Below are 18,774 nucleotides of genomic sequence, written 5' to 3'. Positions count from 1 at the left end.
CTGTCGCCTGCTATGTCAGGCAAAGCTCACCTGGGATGAATGACCGAGCCATGGAGTGGTGTGAAAGATATACCTGCTTAGCAAATGCATTCCTGCTTGCCACAAACTCAGCAAAACTGGCTGCAAATGAACAAAACATGGAGATGAAGGGACAAGAAGGTAGCTGCATGGGGCTAGGGCTTAGCCTGGCAGGAAGGAGAACAGACCAAAGCCAGAAAGATGAAATCAACGCATTGAACACATTTATTGGGCCGTTAACAATAACCAAACACAATGTATGACCTTCTGAAAACAGGAAACAGCAAATGAATCGATTCTGATCTCGGGCAAGTCCTAGTACAGTTAGGTGACAAAGAGGGAAATAATTCCATTCTTATAGTCTGCGGTGATAAATATATACAACGTATAGCTCTTTGATGTCTGTCCTTTTATTTATTTATTTATTTATTTTGAAGATCTTCTTTTTAAATCATTGAGTAAACAGAAGAATTGTAATCTAGAAATAAGTGTCCTTGGTCAGCTTTGTCCTGGTTCACCTGTCACAGTGCCCATGGAGTAGCCCAGGACACTGTCAGGGACAGTGAGACGTAGAGAGTCCGCTTGAGGCTTTCAGAGCAGCGTTTTTCTCTCCACTCTCTTCTGGAAGAATTTTGTATATACAAAGGCTGAGAAGTCTCATTGGGTTAAGTTATTAGTTCAGGAAAACAGTATCAAAAGTGTAATCAGGTTAACTGGTTGTTTTCTTCTAAGACCTTTGATGAATGAACCTTTGTTTCTGAAACTTGGTTTTCCCATCACGGAAGTGGTGTGTGTGTGTGTGTGTGTGTGTGTGTGTGTATGTGCTTGTGTTAATTTGTGTATGTGTGTGTGTGTGTGTGTGTGTGTGTGTGTGCTAGTGTATGTGTGTGTTGAGAGAGAGTTAGTGTGTATAGAGTTGCACTCCTTTGAAACAGTTTTGCAGACAATTTTCATGAAAAGGGGGCCAATCCAAAGAGTGAAAGGCTTGGGGGGGGGGAGGGCAGGGAAGGGGTGCATTCTGGGTTACGTCAATTCACAGTTGTAGAATTTCACTGAGGTGGGATTGACTCTTCTTGGCTTAGTTCCCTACTTGAGGAGCCATTCGTTTACTGGAAAGAGAGAGAAACAAAACCAAACACACACACATACATACAACACAAAACAAGGTACAACTGAATTAATCACGTACAGTCAGGGGGCTTACTCTAAAGTACTACTCCCTGACTCCGGGCTTTTTAGACTTGTGCTTTCCAGGAAGCCAAGAGCTTCAGGTGACCACTGTGAAGCCAAATGGGTAAGAGAAATAAATGTACTTGTGCTACCATTGGTCCAGTCACACGGCAAATGATCAATAGCTGAGATAGGTAGACTATTTTTGTCGAGTAGTAAGTTCTAGTGAGGAGGGTACTGGGTTTAGACCAGAGATAGGAAAACTTTAGTTCACAGCCTCAAACCAGCGCATTCCCCCTTTATTTGCATATTAATCACAGCTGATTTCATGCTACATCGTCACATGCTACCCATGGCTGACTTCACACTAGGTCATGACTTCACACTAGGTGTCCAATAAATCAGTGAGGAATAAGGAGAAAGGTTAATGATAGAATTGGGTATTTGTCCAGTAGTGGTAGCTGAAAGGGAACAAGAACTGTATTGTGTAGGTGTCCTGTGAGTGTCTAACTGATGAGAGGAACCCAGGGTAGGGGACCTCTGTAGGGGCTTAGGGACAGCAGTGGTATCAGGGGCGGCAGTGACCTTACTGTTGGAGCTCCTGCCATGGGAGATAGGCCTAAGCTAAAAGCTGGACCTCTGGCCTGGGAGGTCTTCCTGGGGCCACCGCACTCACCTCTGTACTGCAGCTTCTGGGCCCTGTTGTTAGGACAGTCCTTCCCCTGTAAACTGAAGTTGATGTTGGTGCGGATACAGCGATTGTTGAGTGGCTGGACGGGCCTGAAGTTGTCACTCATGCTCAGAAAGATCTGCGATGGCTGATTCTGGCTGAGGAGCCGTAGGGAATGCATCTGTGAAAAGAAAGAGTGGTGTGATCCAGCCACTCTGTAGATGTGCTGGGGAAGAAAGGCCAAGGAGGCTGTTGCCTGGCCAGGTAGTACTGACTATCTGAAAAAGGGCAGAAGTCCTCTGAGCCCCCTTTCCCAGCTGAGCTGAGCTGAAGGACCAAACATAGATGCCTTCAGACACCCAGTATGCATCTGACTTGCTAGCTTGTGGAATCTGAACAAGTCATTGAGTCTCATCCTTGAATGAGATGAGTTTCTGCAGCATGAGTTTCCAGTCCACAGTTTTTCTTTCTCTGATACCTTGACTCTACACGGTTGCGGTCCAGTCTGTAGTGGTTGGTCTATTAAACTAAGCTAGATCATTGCAATTTCCTTCTTGTGAAAACCTGGGCTATTTTACATTTTACAACAAGACTGTGAAGCAAAAAAAAAAAAAAAAAAAAATTCCTTCTTGTGAAAACCTGGGCTATATTACAACATGACTGTGAAGCACACACACACACACACACACACACACACACACACACAAAGTAAATCAAATGTGCTGGAAGGAGGTGGAGAAAAAGGAGGAAAGAGAAGGGGGGAGGAGAAGAATGAGCAGGAACAGGAAGAGAAGAGGGGAAAGAAGAGGGTGAAGGAAGAAAGGGAGGAGGAGGAAGGGGAGGAGGAAAGGGAAGAGGAGAGCTTTGGCATTCTGTCTAGTGAATCCTTCATATCAGTTTCTGGTCCTGGACTCTGAGATGCACTAGTATCTTCTGACTATGTCCCTTCTCTGAGCTTGAGTGATCTGGAGGGAGTTACTGCTGTTTGTCATCCAACAAGTCCCGGCAGGCCCAGGGATTGGAAACTGCTGTATGTTGTCAGGCTGTGAACATACATCTTGCCAAGGAGATGGGTTCTGCCTCACTTGCTCATCCTCCCTCTGAGGCTTTCTAGATACTGGCAATCAGGCGCTGGAGCTGGGACAAATGTATGTGATCCACACTCATCACGAGGAAGACGAGGAGGGTGGCAAACCTGGAGTGAGCCACTGAGCAGAGCTGGCACAGGCTGGTTCCTGTGCAGTTCTTAAACAACTCCCACGTTCAAAACGTGTTTGTGAAATGCTAAGTATGATGTTACCTCCATTTGAAGAATGACACACACATTATATTTAAAGCTCTGAGAAGTCCCTGCATAATAAAATGGATGTAGGGTTTTTTTTTTTTTTCCTTGTCTGCATTGTTACAGGATGAACTCAGGGTCTTGACAATGTCATGAAAATGCTCTGCTATTGAGGTTTATTTTAACTTATATAGGTTTTTAAAATGTGGCTTAAAATTTGTTGCATTTTTGATACAGGCACCCATTCTGTAGCCTGGGCTTGCCTAGAACTTGTGATGATCCTCCTGTCTCAGCTTCATTACAGGAGAGAGCTTATTACTTATTACTAATACTTATTCACATCTCCATCCGTACACCGAACAGTCTATCTATAGAGTGTGATTTTTGGAACAAACTCTTCTATCTTATTTCCCTCGGGCAGGTGGAGTGTTTTCATAAGTAGTTTGTATTAGTTCATTTCATATGCTGACTCTGTATACATAGGTGGTGTGGGTTTAATTGTGTGTGTAAATTGGAGGCACTGATCGTCTGTACTACTTAGGATGTGACCTCACTTAGAAGGAGGGCTCCTTCTGATGCAATCAGCTAAGTTAGTATGAAGCGATGGAGGTTAGCGTTTTCATCTGGAATGACGGGACGGGGATCTTTTGAAAGAGGGTGGATTTGGACAGAGATGCAGCCATACGGAGAATACCAAGTAAAGATGACTGCAGAGTCCTGGGGGTGCTACATGTCATGCCAAGGAACACCAGAGACTTCTGGCAAACCACACAAGCCAGGAAACAGGCATGGAGCAGATTCTCACACTCCTTGGAAGAAACCAACCCTTCTGCTCCTTCCTTGTGGTTTCTGTGAGGCAACCATGTTTCTGTTGGTGTCACCAGTCTGTGCTTGATGGTTGCACAAATCCTGGCCGGTCAGTCCTCACTCTTTTTATTTTACCATTGGCTAAAGAACTGAAGGTAAGCTCACCTGCATCCTGGTTATGTACACAGGCTTGTTCATTATTAGCCAGCTCGCTGTCTCATAGCAGGGCGGGATAGTCATTGACCCATCATAGGTGATGAAACTAGAGGTCTCTGGATACAGTTCCTCTATATTAAGTCCCTGTAGTAAATATGCATCATCTGGAAAGGAAGGTAAAATAAAAACAAAACTCAGTATCTTGATAAAGTATTGCTGATACATCTTTATTATATTTAATGTTAAAATGTGTATGTTTTCAGAAAACTGCATCTGCTAATATCTTCAGTAGCAAACAGTTCCATTCTTAATTCTCCTCACACAGCTAGTGCTTTCTTCTTCACCTCCTAATGTTTTGGACTACAGATTTTTATTGTCCACAGACAGTCCAGGTGGCTGATGGCTCCCCTCTGGGTTGCAGGTTGTTTGCACTTGTGACTCAGACCCTTCAAATGGCTACTGACGTAGTTGCACTGTGGCATGGAGACCGTAGTGACTGTATGAAAGACAACCCTTGTCAAAGATGGTGACACTCACGTTGCTCCATCCCAGAAGCAGTGCTACTCACAAGGGCACACATTTTGGTGGTGAAAGAAGTTATATGACTAAAACTGATGTCAAGGACTTAAGGGGGGGGGGGGGAAGAGCCCTTTTTTCCCCCCTCAGTCTCTGGTTCCATCTTACTGTGGCTTTTGTGCACCGAAGATTACAGGTCTGTCTCCAGAGGCAGTAAATGTCCCAGTGTTCTGGGAACACCCACCATTATGGCCAGTCCAGGAGCCTGGAAAGCACTCAATAGGGCACCAAAGACTGGCTGGTAGAGGGATGAGACTGGCTCTCTCCCCTATCCCCTCTGGATGTGTCCAACTCCCATTGGGAAAGGACTCATTCTATAGTGTCTGACGTCATCACTCAAGTGATGTATAAGACAAGATGTTCACCATGGCTAGAACCTTATACTACACATAGTAAAACATCCACATCACATGGATGGGAAGAATAAAGACCAGAGAGACAAAGTCCACAGCCATAGAGGAAGCTGATGCCTGCAGAGCAGGAACAGGAGAACTTCAGTTTTCCTGATAGAAGCGAAGGCCATTCATTAATTTGCCAGATATCTGCTAAGTACCTATTTGAGCTCGGTCCAAGGTTGGGCTCTTAGGATACAGCCAAGGCAGGGGAGATGCAGTGCCTGCCTCATTCCTGTTGAAGACGCAGACAGCACAGGGCAATACACATGCACAGATGTCAGTGCACTGTGGTCATGTAAGCACTCACTTACCATCGCCTACATCACCAGCATCACAGACTGCTGCTGGGTAGGCATTCATGCTGCCTCTCTATTTTTATAGGCAAAGACTCTCCTCCACTTCTTCCTCTAAGAGTTGTTTAAACTTTCTCTGATAAGACAGAAACATCTTTGCTGAGGGGTTTGAGTTTTCCTGCTCCCTGACTGCCAAGGGTGAGCAGACCAATTGAGTTCATAGTTGGTAATAATGTAAACAAATCTACCATTTACCTGTTCCATCTAAAACCTTCCTGTAGTGGGTCTGGTCCAATGTTGTTTGTATTCTTATGCTAATTTTGGTCCCCAAAATTGTTTACACAAGAGTCCATATACCCAGATGTAAGACACTCAGGGACTCTGCCCCCAGTTGGTTCTGTCTGGTAAATAAAGTTGCCAAAAGCCAATGACTGGAAGGACAGACAAGGCTGGGCTTTTAGGATTGGGCTAGGGACCTGAGTGGGAGGAGGAAGGAGGAGAAAGAGAGATGCCCTGCCTGAGAAGTTCTAGCATAGGGAGGCATGGCTGCCATTTAAGAGCCAGTAGAATGTGTCCCAAGAGGGCTGCCCAACTGGGTCCAGGGCAGTCAAGGTAGACTACAAAATGTAGTAAGTGATAATTTGGGATTATTGGAGGGAGGCTAGGAAGTTAGGTTAGGAAGTGGAGATTAGGAAGTGGCCCAGCCATTGACCTGATTAAGGCATACCAAAATATAAAGACTGTGTGTGTGTGTCTTTCATTGAGGTAACCAGAATGTTGGGGGTAGGGGAGTAGCGTGGAACACGCAGTCTGGATTTAATTACTTCAATACTACACCTTCCCTCCTCTACTGTGCTACAGGAACTCCTTTAGGTCTCCCTCCATCAATGCACCAAGAGAGATCAGCCAATGTGGGCTTAGAGAACAACTTGACTGATTCTAAGATAAAGGATTTCTACTGTACTCTCTTTCTCTTTCCCCCTTTCCTTTCATCCTTCCTTGTTCCTCCTCCTTCTTCCTCCCTTCTTAAAAATAAGTTAGTTTTGCTTATGTGTCTGAGTGCAGATACCCATATGAGCCACCTGATGTGATTTCTGGGAATGAACTTGGGTCCTCTCTAGGAGCAGCAAGTACTCTTGAATGCTCTCTAGCCTTGGTTTATTTATTTTATTTTATTTTGGGATGATATCATTCAGGTAGCCTGGGCTGGCTTTGAACCACTAATCATCTACTTCTCAAGTACTGGTAGGGATTTCAGGTGTACACTACCAGGTTTGGCAAATTGTAAACACCTTTTCATTTGAATAGAAACAAATACTTTATATGGGAACACTAAGGACCCAGGACAAGCCAAAGAGGGAAGCAGCAACTAAAATCTGCCTAGAAAAGTATTCTGTGGCATCAGATATCAAGTGTTCTTATCACAGCCACAGTGTCCACAGAACACCCCTCCCTCCATGCTGGTCCTTCTGAGTCTGATCAGTGAATAAGAGATGGGCATCCACCTTATCCTGTCTACAGTGGTTTCTAGGATCTGCTGAACTTATGCTCCTAGCACGAAGCTCAGAGCAGAGAAGCTGGGCATAATTAGGGGAGTGCAGGAAGGAGTCACAAGCCGCATGCTGTGTGCTGTGCAGGCTCAGGGAGAGGCTGTCAGCTTTATCTGGAGTGGGGGAAGGGTACTCAGACAGAGATGAATGGAAGGGCTGCCTTGAATTGCATCTTGAATGACAGGAAGTAATCAGTGTGTGACTAGCAGGAGGTGAGGTGTCAAGGGTACTGCAGATAGAGGTACTGGAGACAGAGCTGAGGGAGTTTCGAAGGGCTATGGTACTTAGGGACTGCTTGAGTGTGGGAGGGATGGAGGTGGAGGGATATGGTGGGAAATGAGGCTAGCCAGGTCAACACAGGCCACATCCAAGAGGCTGTTGGGAGTTTGGGCTTCAGCCTGGAGGCAGTTTGAAGCCACTGAAGGCTTTCAAGCCAGAGATGGCATTATCAGATTTGGACTTAATGAGGCTTGCTCTGACGGTGGTTTGGCCTGAAGATTAACATACTGAATGAGAGAAAGAAGCATTTGGCACGTTTTTATTAAAGGTCAATGTGATTTGTTTAACCAAGCTTGTACGAGGAGCATATTGGGTACTCTAGCACGATGCTATTATTGTATTTTATTTTATTTTATTTGGGGCGGTGGGGAGGAGGGAAGGATGGGTACAGTAGACATGAGGGATATTCCAGGCAGAACTGGGGCTAGGATAAAGAACATGTATATTTTCCTGAAATTAGACCAGCTTCTAGGCTACAGCCATATTTGAGGAAAGGGCTGGGGCAAGCACAGGCAAGAAACAAGAGATATGATATGTTTATCCTCCCCCATGGGGTACCACCATGTTTACAAAACACCATAACATTCATAGCCTCGATCTTCTGGGGTCCTGGTGGGAAAGTCCGTTTGGTCACCCCTTTGTCAGATCCAATGGCAACACTCAGTGGCCACTCTCCTGGAATCATCAGCTGTGCCCTTTCTAACAATCTTTTCAGTTTGTATGCTTACTCTTAATTTCCCTCTACAAAAACTGAAACTATCCAGCTTGAAGAATCTGGGCTTGGGCCCCAAGTGTCAAAAATGGCTTTGCTGCTTGTATCTGTAAGACCTTGGACCTGTAGGTGATAAGAGCCTCTGTTCCCATGTCGACAGCATACAGATGTGATGTAGAACACTTGCCTCACAGGCTATTAGAAGAAGAAATAGAACCATGCTTTATAAATACTGTCTAGCACAGGCTCAGGTCAGGAAACTATTCAACCATGTTGGATGGCACTGATGTCACCTTTGTGACCAACACTGTCCTTACTCAGCTTCCCTAGTAAACTCCCTGCCTATTCCCAGGACTCTGACTTTCTCAGCTAAATCAGTTTCCTGGGGATTATTTAGCTCTCTGACTTTTCCCACTAAACTATGAGCCTCGGAGGGATATGTTTGCTTCTCTTATTGTGGATCCCAGTCTGAGGTCCACAACATAAAAGACTGTTCAGTAAACACAAGACTAAATGACCAACTATAATGCTTTCTGCTCAGTAGCTCTACCTGATGATGCTGCCAAGCAGAAACCAAGTAGGGAATAGTCAACATTGGACAGGTACTGGGAAAGCATCTCGCCAGGCTACAGTGCTAACTCTAATATACTGTACCTACCATCTCTTGTACATCACACCCAAGACAGCATGAAACTGTTGGCCTTGTCTTAAGCTTTATATGATGGCATCATGTTTCTCTCATAATTATATTGTTGAAATTGGCACAAACTTAACATATGACATTGTCTCAAAGACACATGAAAACAGTGCTCTTTCTTCTTGGCATTGGAATTTGAGAACTATGGGCTTGCTTGGTGAATCTGATAAATGTGTGGTGGCTTGAATTGAAATGGCCCCATAGACTCATATGTTGGAATATTTGGTCCCTAGTTCATGAAACTGTTTAGGAAGGATTAGGAGGTGTGGCCTTGTTGGAGCAGGTATGTCACTAGGGGCAGGGTCTGAGGTTTCAAAAGCTCACTCCATGTCCAGGTAGCTTTCTCTGTTGTGTAGTTGTGTCTCAAGATGTGAGGAGCTCTCAGCTGTTCCTCCATCACCATGCTTGCCTGCTGCCATGAGTGTCATGAACTCTAACCCTCCAGTACCATACTCGCCTACTGACATGCTCCCCACCATGATGGTCATGAACTCTAACCCTTTGAAACTCTAACTTCCAGATAAACTTTCTTCTATAAGTCACCTTGATCATGGTATCTTATCAGCAATAGAAAAGTAACTAAGAGCATAGGAGAGAGGTAGTGAGACCCAAGAATAACTAAGGGTAAGTCAGAAAATTTCAGTCCCGCCATTCATAAATGCCTCAAAAATTCTCTTATGAGAAAATGATTTATAGAAGGCAAAGCCTCAGACTTCAAGGTGAGATTCATAATTCAAATGTAAGTTATAATTAACTATTTGACAGAGACTTACTGTTTCTTCATGGATAAGTCATATAAACTTTTCTTACCTGGAGCAATGGACAGTTGTGGAAAATTACTAAGGCTATCTTTAGGTAAAAACATTCCATAGGTCCCAAAACATCTCTCAACATCAACAAGCTTGTATAGCCAAATTTATCGTTAGTAGGTCAAGGTTTGGCATGGATGCATTGCATTGTTAACATGTCAGCTATAGATTTACAAGGACAGGAAGGTCATCCGTGAATAATCAATATATAGAGTTCTACTGCTCTAAATGACTGTGGAAGTGGACCACTGTGCTTTTGGTTTTGTGCTTTTGGTACACTATGTTGAATCTAGAATTTATTTATTTATTTATTATTAATCATTCATTTACATCTCAAATGATATCCCACTTCCCAGTTACCCCAACCCCCATCCCCACCTGTCCTCTCCCCTCCCCTTTGCTTATTTGAGGGTGCTCACTCAGTTCTCTCAGAGTTACAACCAAGAAGCCCCAAGCTTCTTGAGTGAAGTATTGTGGGAGGAGCTGACTGGGGGGGGGGCAGTGAGCAGGATGTAAAGTGAATAATAAAAAAAGCCCCCATCTAACTTCTGATTTGTTGTTGCCCAGGAAAAGCATTCAATTGTGATGAAATGTCTCATCCAACACAATAGGGAATTATTTTTTCAGTCTGAACTTCCACTGGGTGCCTTAACCAACTACCTGGGCCTGACTCACAAGAACCATTGCTGATAGTCAACATCTCCTGCTTCCTGCTTATATGGTTCCTATCAAAGCAGACCACACCATTGAGAAAACAGCCTGATCCTCCCAAAAATCAATACTGGCTTTGATCAATATGAAACTACCAGGCAATTTTAGTATATGGAGTAATAACATTCCCTTTGTAATCTGAGGCAAGTTCAACTAAAATGGGGAAAGAAGGCAATTGCAACAGAATAAAGTAATATCATGCCTTTGTTTTACATAGACAACAAATGAAGAAAAGGGCCTCTGAGAACTATATTCTTAGAGGTAAGTTCCATCTCATCAGCTTCTCACTGCTGCGAGTATCTACTGAGATGACAACATGAAAATAGGTGTGTGTCACTTCCCATTATGTGGAAGCACTCCCCAGTTCCTTCCTCTGAAGTGAGAGTACACATTCAATTGAGCATTGAGAAAGGCACCTGGAGCCATATGCATAAGCTCTTGGTGATCCTTCAACACACTTAGCACCATGATCCCTGGGAAACTGTATGGAGAACTCTCCCTGAGAGATTCGATGTAGAAGGCAGTTACAGGATAGTGTGTGCTTGCCTACACATCCATATTTTACTAGGAAATTCAGGAGGAGGTGTGGCTAGCTTGGAATTACAAATAGGCTAATTAAAGCACCCTTTAAAGGGCTTGCTATGTGTGACCAATGCCATGTTTATAAGCTCTCCTCCAAATGCCTCCAGTTGTGTGTCTGTCTTGCTTGCCTTGGTGTAGGTCTGTTCACACAGTAAGCTGATGTCTTTTTATTTGGATGTGGTGGTTCCCCGCATTTTTTGTTAGATATAAGCTCTTCTACTCATAACTTGAGCATTGTCTTAGTTACTTAACCTCATTGTGATGGCAAACCTGGGAGTCGCAACTTAAGGGAGAAAAGATTTCTTTTGGCTCACAGTTTGAGGGACTACAGTGCATCATGGCAGGAAAGACATGGTGGTGGGAGTGGCTCATAGCTCTAACAGCAGGAGGGCATTGTAGGTGGGTTCCTTACCTCAATGGTCAAGAAATACAGATAGGTTGGGATTGAACGAGGGTTGGGCTATAACCCCTAATGACCTAATTCCTGCAGTGAGGTCTCACTCCTAAAGATTCCACCACCTTCCAAAACAGTACTATGGCAATGGGGACCAAGTGCAGACAGACACTCAGGCCTGTGGGAATGGTTGACATCTAAGACATAAAAAAATGAGGGCAGGCAACTGAAAGAAGATAAAGTCACCAGACTAACACACTGCCCGAGGAGTTGAGAAGAGTGTTTATTGTGACAATAAATACTAGTGATAACTACTCCTTGTCATCCATTCTAGAAGGATTCTTTGCAATCCATTAATCATTAGTTCACCTCTTGAAAATACTGTAGAAAAAGGTTCTGGTTCAATGAAATCAAGTGGTACTAAAAGGATACAAATGTATCCTTTCATGTAATTGAGGTACTGTGTCTATTAATTAATTAACAAGGAAAACAGAGGCTTACAAACGCCATATCCATACAGTGCATTAAAAATTAAAATACTGTGAACTAAATTACCAATATCTCCACAAAAAAATCCTTTCTGAAAAAATCCATTTTTTTTTAATGTCATGCTTTCAGTCTTCACCCTCACTCTGTTGAAGCAGAATTTGACTTTAATAAAATGGATTTTCTTCAGAAGACTTCAAAAATTCAGCCTGAAATTAATTCAGGCTGGTCTTTTCTATTGTCAATCATGGTTAGCAAGAAAATTTTACAAGTTCTACTCAGATATATGAAATGTAAGCTTCTGGAGCTGGAGAGATGGCTCAGAAGTTAAGAGTACTTGCTGCTCTTCCAGAGGATCTGGGTTCATCCCCAGCACTCACATGATGGCTCAAGACCAGCTGAAACTCCGGTTATGACTCCCTCTTTTGAGCCTCTGGGGGCATTTTGCTCACATGGTGTACAGACATACTTGAAGGCAAAATGCCCATGCTCACAGAATAATAATTTAAAAAATAAAATTTAAGTTCCCATGGAAAACAGTAACATCTCATGAAGTCCTTTTGGGCACTACTGAGTTAGACCCATGCCACATGTGCTTCTCTGAAAGCAAACACAACAATGCCTGCAGGGCCTATGCTGGACTCATCTTCAGAGTAAAACTGTGCTTGGCATGACAAGGATTTGCCTCCCAACCTGAAGGAGCTGGATTCAACTGGCATAAGACCCTGTAGAAACAGAAATATATTGCATGCTGAGTTCCTATCAGTCACCATCCAGGCAATTGACCTATTAGCTTATTTAGTCCTCACCCAGCCCTTTGAACATTGTCTTACTGATGAAGTCACTGTGCCTCAGAGCTGTACTCCAAGCTTCCTCTGACGTCACAAAGCAAAGAGAGTGTGATGGTCAACCTTGTCAATTTAATGGGATTTAAAATCATCATGGAAACAAACATTTGACTCTGTCAACAAAGGTGGGTTCTAGAATGAGTTTATTGACGGGGGAAGAACCACCCTACATATAAGTACCATCACTCCGTGGACTGGGCTTCTAGAGAAATGGAAGAAAGAGAGCTGAACTCAAGCATCATTCCTCTTGCTCACTCTTCTGACTGTGGGTGGTGCAACAAGCCGCTTCCAGCCCCTGTAGCCATAATCTCTTTCTCCCTCACCATGGAACTGTGAGCCAAAATCAAATCTCCCAAACTTAGGTTGCTCTTGCCAGGCATTTTATCACCATGATGAGAAAAGGAACAATACACCACATCTGCTCCTTTTTATCTCTTTACAAGAATGCATTGTTACCTATGATAATGGTGACCTTTACCAAATGGCTTCCAACATTCTTCCAAGCTTTGGAAAGAGTACCTTTACAGTTAAATATATAACATAAATGTATATTATGTATAATCTAATATATAACAATATATTGCTCTGTAATATAATATATGCTTTCTGTGTATATATAGTACATCTTGAAAGAGTGACTTTTTTCCACATTCCCCTTTTCTCAGTTATCCCTTCCATTGCCAATACTGCGCTCAGCTGGGTGGACTATCTCAGTTCCTTCCATCTTGTTCCAACTGACTTCTGTGCTTGTTCCTTCCTTCCTGCACCTGCTCAGCTGGCTGATGAGCTGGCCACAGAGGAGACTTTTCCATAACAGGGCCATGAAGAGATATATTTAGAAGTAGTTTTCAATTCTAAGTCATGAAGATGTGAGCCGCCCTTTCAGAAGTGAGGATTTGCCCCACCTCTCTCCTGTATTTATTCTTCCTCCAATGACTTCACCCAAGTTTAAATGCCATATGGATGTCAATTTTGTCCACATTTGCAGCACTGGTTCTCTCCCCTGAAATCCAGACTCATATATCCAACTGCCTACACCACACCTCCTCTTGAATGTCTAATAGAAATCCCAAGCACGACATGTTCAAGATCTGTGATCCCTTCTCCACCCACAAACATGCTTCAGCTGAGTCTTCTCCATCTCAGGGGATGGAAATATCTTCCTTCCAGTGGCTTGAACTAAAAATTTCATGGGAATTCTTGGCTCTATTTTCTCTTGCACATTAAAGGAAGATTTAGCAAGAAATCTCCTGCTGCTGATTTAAAATTTCTCCGATTACTTATCACCATGTTTTCCTCATTGACCTGGTCATAATCAGTACCATTGCCCCATTATCTGATGGTCACAATCACCTTCTGTTTTTGCCCTTGCTACAATATGGTCTATTTAAAAGGTTTTCAAACTTTAAAATTTTATTTTATATGTATAAATGTTTTGCCTACCTGCATGTATGGATATCCACACAGATACCTAGTGCCTGCAAAAACAGTCAAAAGAAGGCTTTGGATTCCTTGGAGCTGGAGTTATGAATTGTTGTGGGCCACCAGGTAGGTGGTAGGAATTGAACCAAGGTCTTCTGCAAGAGGATTAAGTGCTCTTAGCCACTGAGGCATTTCTTCAGCTTTTGTCCAGTCTATTTTCAATCAGGAAATATAATATATCATTTATATGTATGGTAAATGTATGTGTGTGTGTGTGTGTGTGTGTGTGTGTGTGTGTGGTGTTGTATATGAGCATGCATGAAGAGATCATTGAATTTCTTTGCCTTGATTTATTGTTCTTTGCTTTATTCCCACTGGACATGGAGCTAAGCTGGCAGCCAAAAATCTTCAGTGATCCTTCTGTCTCTGTCCCTCACAGTGACAGTGCTATGGGTGCAAATGCAGACATGCAGTTGCTGGGATTCAAGTGCTTTCATCCTCTGAGCCATCTACCTATCCCAGAATGCTCCTATGGCAGAAGATGGCAGTCTGCTTGAAGACCCAGAATGGCTTCCAGTCTAGGATGCCTTCTCTGGCCACTATGTATGCCAATTATGATACTGTGACAATGTCCTCCGAAGGACACTGATTTCCATAGGAGATCTCCACATAAAATAACATGCACATAGGAGCAGAATCAGGATGAGCTGGCCAAGTATCACTGTATTAGTTCTATGGTTAGTTGAAGTCCCTTCTAGGTGGAAGCAATTATAAGAAGCAATTTGGTTGCTTATCAACCCAAGCTCCACTAAAGAGAAAAGCATGCTGCAAGATTTTGCTTCATGTCAAAATGCCAGAATTAATTGGTTTTAAGACCTCAGAGTTTATCTTTTCCTGCTCCTTAGGAGCGAAAGGACGTGACGTAAGAACGGTGCCTAGGAATATCCAGGTGTGAAACCATGCTCTTCAGTATGGAAGGAAGGATGGGTTGTGGTTCAGGAAGTGCCTTCTCCCCAAATCCCCATCTCTGTGGGAGGGTTGCGATGTTGAGCATCTTAGTCATGTGGCACGTGCTAGGTAGTGCAAGGTAAGCGGTGGTGAGAGTGAGCAGATTTCAAGACCAAGCCTCACACAACATCACATGAATTCACGGGCTGATGGCAAAGATATTTGCTGGGTATTCCTCCAATGCTGGAAAGACGAGAGCTATGTGGATCCCTCTGCCTTAGCTGACCTGGGGACCTCTGACTGCAGGAGCGAAATCTTGACTAACCTGCACATGTAGCAGTGAGAAGTGAACACATGGTTCTGAGTGTTCATTCACTAATTATACAGACGTCACTGACTGTACACCTACCATCACTGACCTTGGTCTAATCTGTGAACCTGGGATAGCAAACACGTTTATTCAGAAGGCTTATGTGAGGACCATATAGATAAGAAGCTATATGTACAGCACTGTCCCTGGGGTGTGCAGAGTGCCCAATTCATAATTACTCCTTAATTTCCGATGCTCAGTACACTGTAGAGTGGCTACTTCATCTAAGTGAGCAAGTCAAATTGGAACACTGCATTGAAATGGGTAGTTTAGAGATCAGGGAGGGATGTATTTGTGTGCTCCTGGGTAGAGTGGTTGAAATAGTATCACATGAGATTGTACTGGATAGTTTTGTGTCAACTTGACACAAGCTAGAGCCTTCTGAAAGGGTTCCTCGGCTGAGAAAATGCCTCCATAAGATGGAGCTCTAGGGAATTTCATAATCGAGATAGATACACGAAGGTTCAGACCATTGTGGGTGGTGCCATTCATAGTCCTGCGTTTTATAAGAAAGCAGGCTGAGCAAGCTGTGGGGTGCAAGCAGGTAAACAATTCTACTCCATGGCCTCCGCGTTTGCCCCTCCGGGTTCCTGCCCTGTTTGAGCTCCTATCCTTACTTCCTGTGATGATGAACAGTAATATAGAAGTGTAAGACCAATAAAACTCCCCTCTCATCCCTGCCGAGTTTCCCTGGTCATGGTGTTTCATCACAGCATTAGTAACCCAAACTAAGACAGAGGATGGAAGCAGGGTTACAGGCTGCACAGCACCATCTTTATCCCGAGTTTGTGGGCTGGTGCAGGCTAACCTGCTACCTCTTACAGAGGCTCAGTGCTGGGGAAATGCCTAGGTTGTGTGTTTGAGGGTGATTCCTGATTCAGACCACCTACCTGTCACAGGGCCAACCTTCCCCTGCTGGAAGCTGTAGGAAATTTAACTTAAGGGAGGAGAGCTGTGCTTTCCTGCTGAGCAAATCAATCCCTTTCTGCCTGTGTTCTGGCCATGTGGTGTGTGCGACAATTCTGTGTATCAAGCCATCATTATTCCTGTGGTGAAATTCCTTTCAGGTGTGTGACAGTGGTCACTGTGGGGGACACCTCTCTCATAACATCTGCTATCAGAGGACCCATTATCATGTGTGGCCATGCAGACAAAGTGTCCTGCTTAGTTTTCCCCCACTTTTTTTTTTTTTTTTTTTTTTTTTGGCCTAGGCAGGTGTGAATTGTGAGGGACTGATGGAGGAGGGAGTTCATCCACTTTCTCTTCCTATGTTTCTGCTTTCACGGTAGAAGCATTCTAAGCGCCTTATCAAGTCATTGAGACTTGGCGCTAGGACACTTTTCCTGTTCCCTCCCATTATTGTGGCTGAAGGAGAATGTTTGTTTCTCCAGTGACTCTTAGAGGAAGTGTTGATAGGAACAGATCCCCTCTTTGAATGTTCAGCAAATTTTATATTCCTGGTACTTTGCCTGGAGTGCCTTGGCTTCCTCCTTTCAGCTTACCTGCCTTCTTCCCTTCCTCCCCCTTCCTTCCTTCCTTTCTTTTTTTCCCTTTCTTTCCTCTGCTTTCCCTCCTCTTTCTGTAACCACTTCACTTAATATTAATCAGGTATATGCAGGGGGAGGGGAAGGAAGCAAAGGAGCCCCAAATGATCCTCTATGCAAGTGGAAATCAGACAGCTTGTGTGTTGGGGCTTAATGTGCAATTTCATGGCTTTTCACGGTCTCTAAACTGCAAATTCAAGATGATTTGAAAACATTATATTTAATTTTCATGCTCTTTTTTAATCAAAAAAGTCGAAAGAATAATAATCTTTTATGGGCAGTTATAAATGTGCTATTTACACACAAGACAGAAATATCTCCCTTAGCTGAGCAATCTAAGTGTGTGCTTTGAGAGAACTCCACAAGAATGCTGATGAGGAAGGGCAAGGCACGTGTGGAGAGGATTTAACACAGTCTTGTAGGTGATGTATGTTGAAGTGGAGTGATATCGGGGTCATCAGTGGGTCACCCCATCAGTTCCCCAACCTCTTTGTATATAGGAGTGACCTAACGGCGGGCATCTCTATACATCCCTGCAGAAGGTGTGAGTTAAAAGAAGCAGCCAGTGACAGAGGGCAGTGCTTTCGGTAGTGTCCTTCTGCATCACTTTGGAGACAGGAGCAGCAGGTCCAGCTGAGCAACAGGCTTAGCCATAGGCAAGACTCAGCAGGGAGGTGTGGCAAAGAAAATGCCTGCATGTTCCGAGTTCTTTTGGTGAAAATCACTATGTACCTGTTGTTTGATTCACAAATCTAGATCTTCAAGATTTTGAAAACCTGGGGCTGAGCTTTTTCCACTGTGAATGAAGCAGCAACATTAAAGTGAGGAACTCCTGACAGAGGTCCAAGCCAAGACTTGAATTCTGCTTTCCTTTCCACTCCTAATTAGATACCCTATTTTTTCGTCTTGACCTTTCATCTCTTGATACATGCCACATCATGTGGTTTACTCAAGTCTTACTGCTCCCAGGTTTATTGTGCATGGCAGTGGAACCCTCTCTGCTTTCCCACTTCACATAGGCACAATTTTTTCTTTTCTGATTCAGGAGTTTAGGATGAAGCCATCTGAAATCCTGGGAGGCTTGCAGAACCCTACAGATCCCCAGGGCATGGAGAATGAAGGAAGATACCACCAAGCCTCCTCCTGGAAGGAGATCAGGCTTGGTTCAGGTGTGGTTCTGAAAAGGTCACATTGGGTCCGAAGTACCTGGCGGATTTTTTTTTTTTAATCATATAGTTGGCAAAGCCCCAACAATGGACAGCGACACGGTAGAGTGAGTCAGCTGGTAGAATCCCCCAGCTCATTACCAATTCACAGGCTAAGGATGACCACATCATCATAATCATTATTGCCTTAGACAGGCATGGATGACAAAGACACTCTGGGGACTCGTGCTTAAAATGGGCTGCTTCTCAGCCAGCCCTGACTCTCCAGAGTGACTTTCTACAGAATTAAAGGATCATGAAGCAGAAAGGGCCCACGGAACTCATCAGTTCTGGCTTCTTGCCTTTTGACAGGACTAACCTTTGTAGAATACATGCTGTAAAAGAAATTGAACCAAACTTACTTTTATATGTTATTCTTGTGATAGTATCTCTGTTGAGCATTCGATTAAGAAATGGGTTTGATGAGTCAGAAACCTATAAGAGAAGAGAAAGTGTTAATGACTGGGTGTCACTCTCCCAGGGCAAACATTATACATTCCTTCATTCCTTCATATTGATGGATTGCCATGGGTCCAAATCTATGATGGCTGGAAATTCAGAGATCAGAAATACAACTCTACTCTATATGGACACCTCCTCTTGAGAAGGAAGAGAGGTAGGCAAACATACTGTCCTCGTGCAGATTAAGGGATTCTCTGATAGAGTTGTTACAGAGAGTCCAGCCTCTGTCTAGGGAGTCAGGGGAGCTAAGGTCTGGGTTCGTTGGGATGGATGGGTGGAAGCTGAAGTATTTTAATGCAAGAGTGTAGAAAAGGGAAAGGCAAGGAGGCCAGAAAAAGCATCCATGCTGAGGACCTGTTTAGGAGAGGCAGATGTTCTTGCAAATATC

The 18,774-nt window shown here is 43.7% G+C and overlaps 1 protein-coding gene across 1 annotated transcript in view; it reads right to left on the bottom strand.

Moving 5' to 3' along the window:
• Positions 1 to 331: 331 nt before the first annotated feature.
• The window catches only part of CA10 (carbonic anhydrase 10), a 463,444-nt gene continuing 445,001 nt past the window's right edge, over positions 332 to 18,774 (bottom strand). Inside the window, exons 6-9 of the mRNA XM_080924326.1 lie at positions 18,287 to 18,359; positions 4,113 to 4,267; positions 1,865 to 2,039; positions 332 to 1,127 (exon numbers count right to left, since the gene is read on the bottom strand). Coding sequence (XP_080780452.1) covers positions 1,105 to 1,127; positions 1,865 to 2,039; positions 4,113 to 4,267; positions 18,287 to 18,359 — 426 coding nt within the window. The 3' untranslated portion in view covers positions 332 to 1,104. The remainder of the gene's footprint in view (positions 1,128 to 1,864; positions 2,040 to 4,112; positions 4,268 to 18,286; positions 18,360 to 18,774) is intronic.

Source organism: Micromys minutus (genome assembly GCF_963924665.1).
Source record: "Micromys minutus genome assembly, chromosome: 10".
NCBI classification, from domain to species: Eukaryota; Metazoa; Chordata; class Mammalia; order Rodentia; family Muridae; genus Micromys; species Micromys minutus.
The sequence above is the reverse complement of the archived record's forward strand: the minus strand, read 5'-3'. Positions and strand labels throughout refer to the sequence as shown.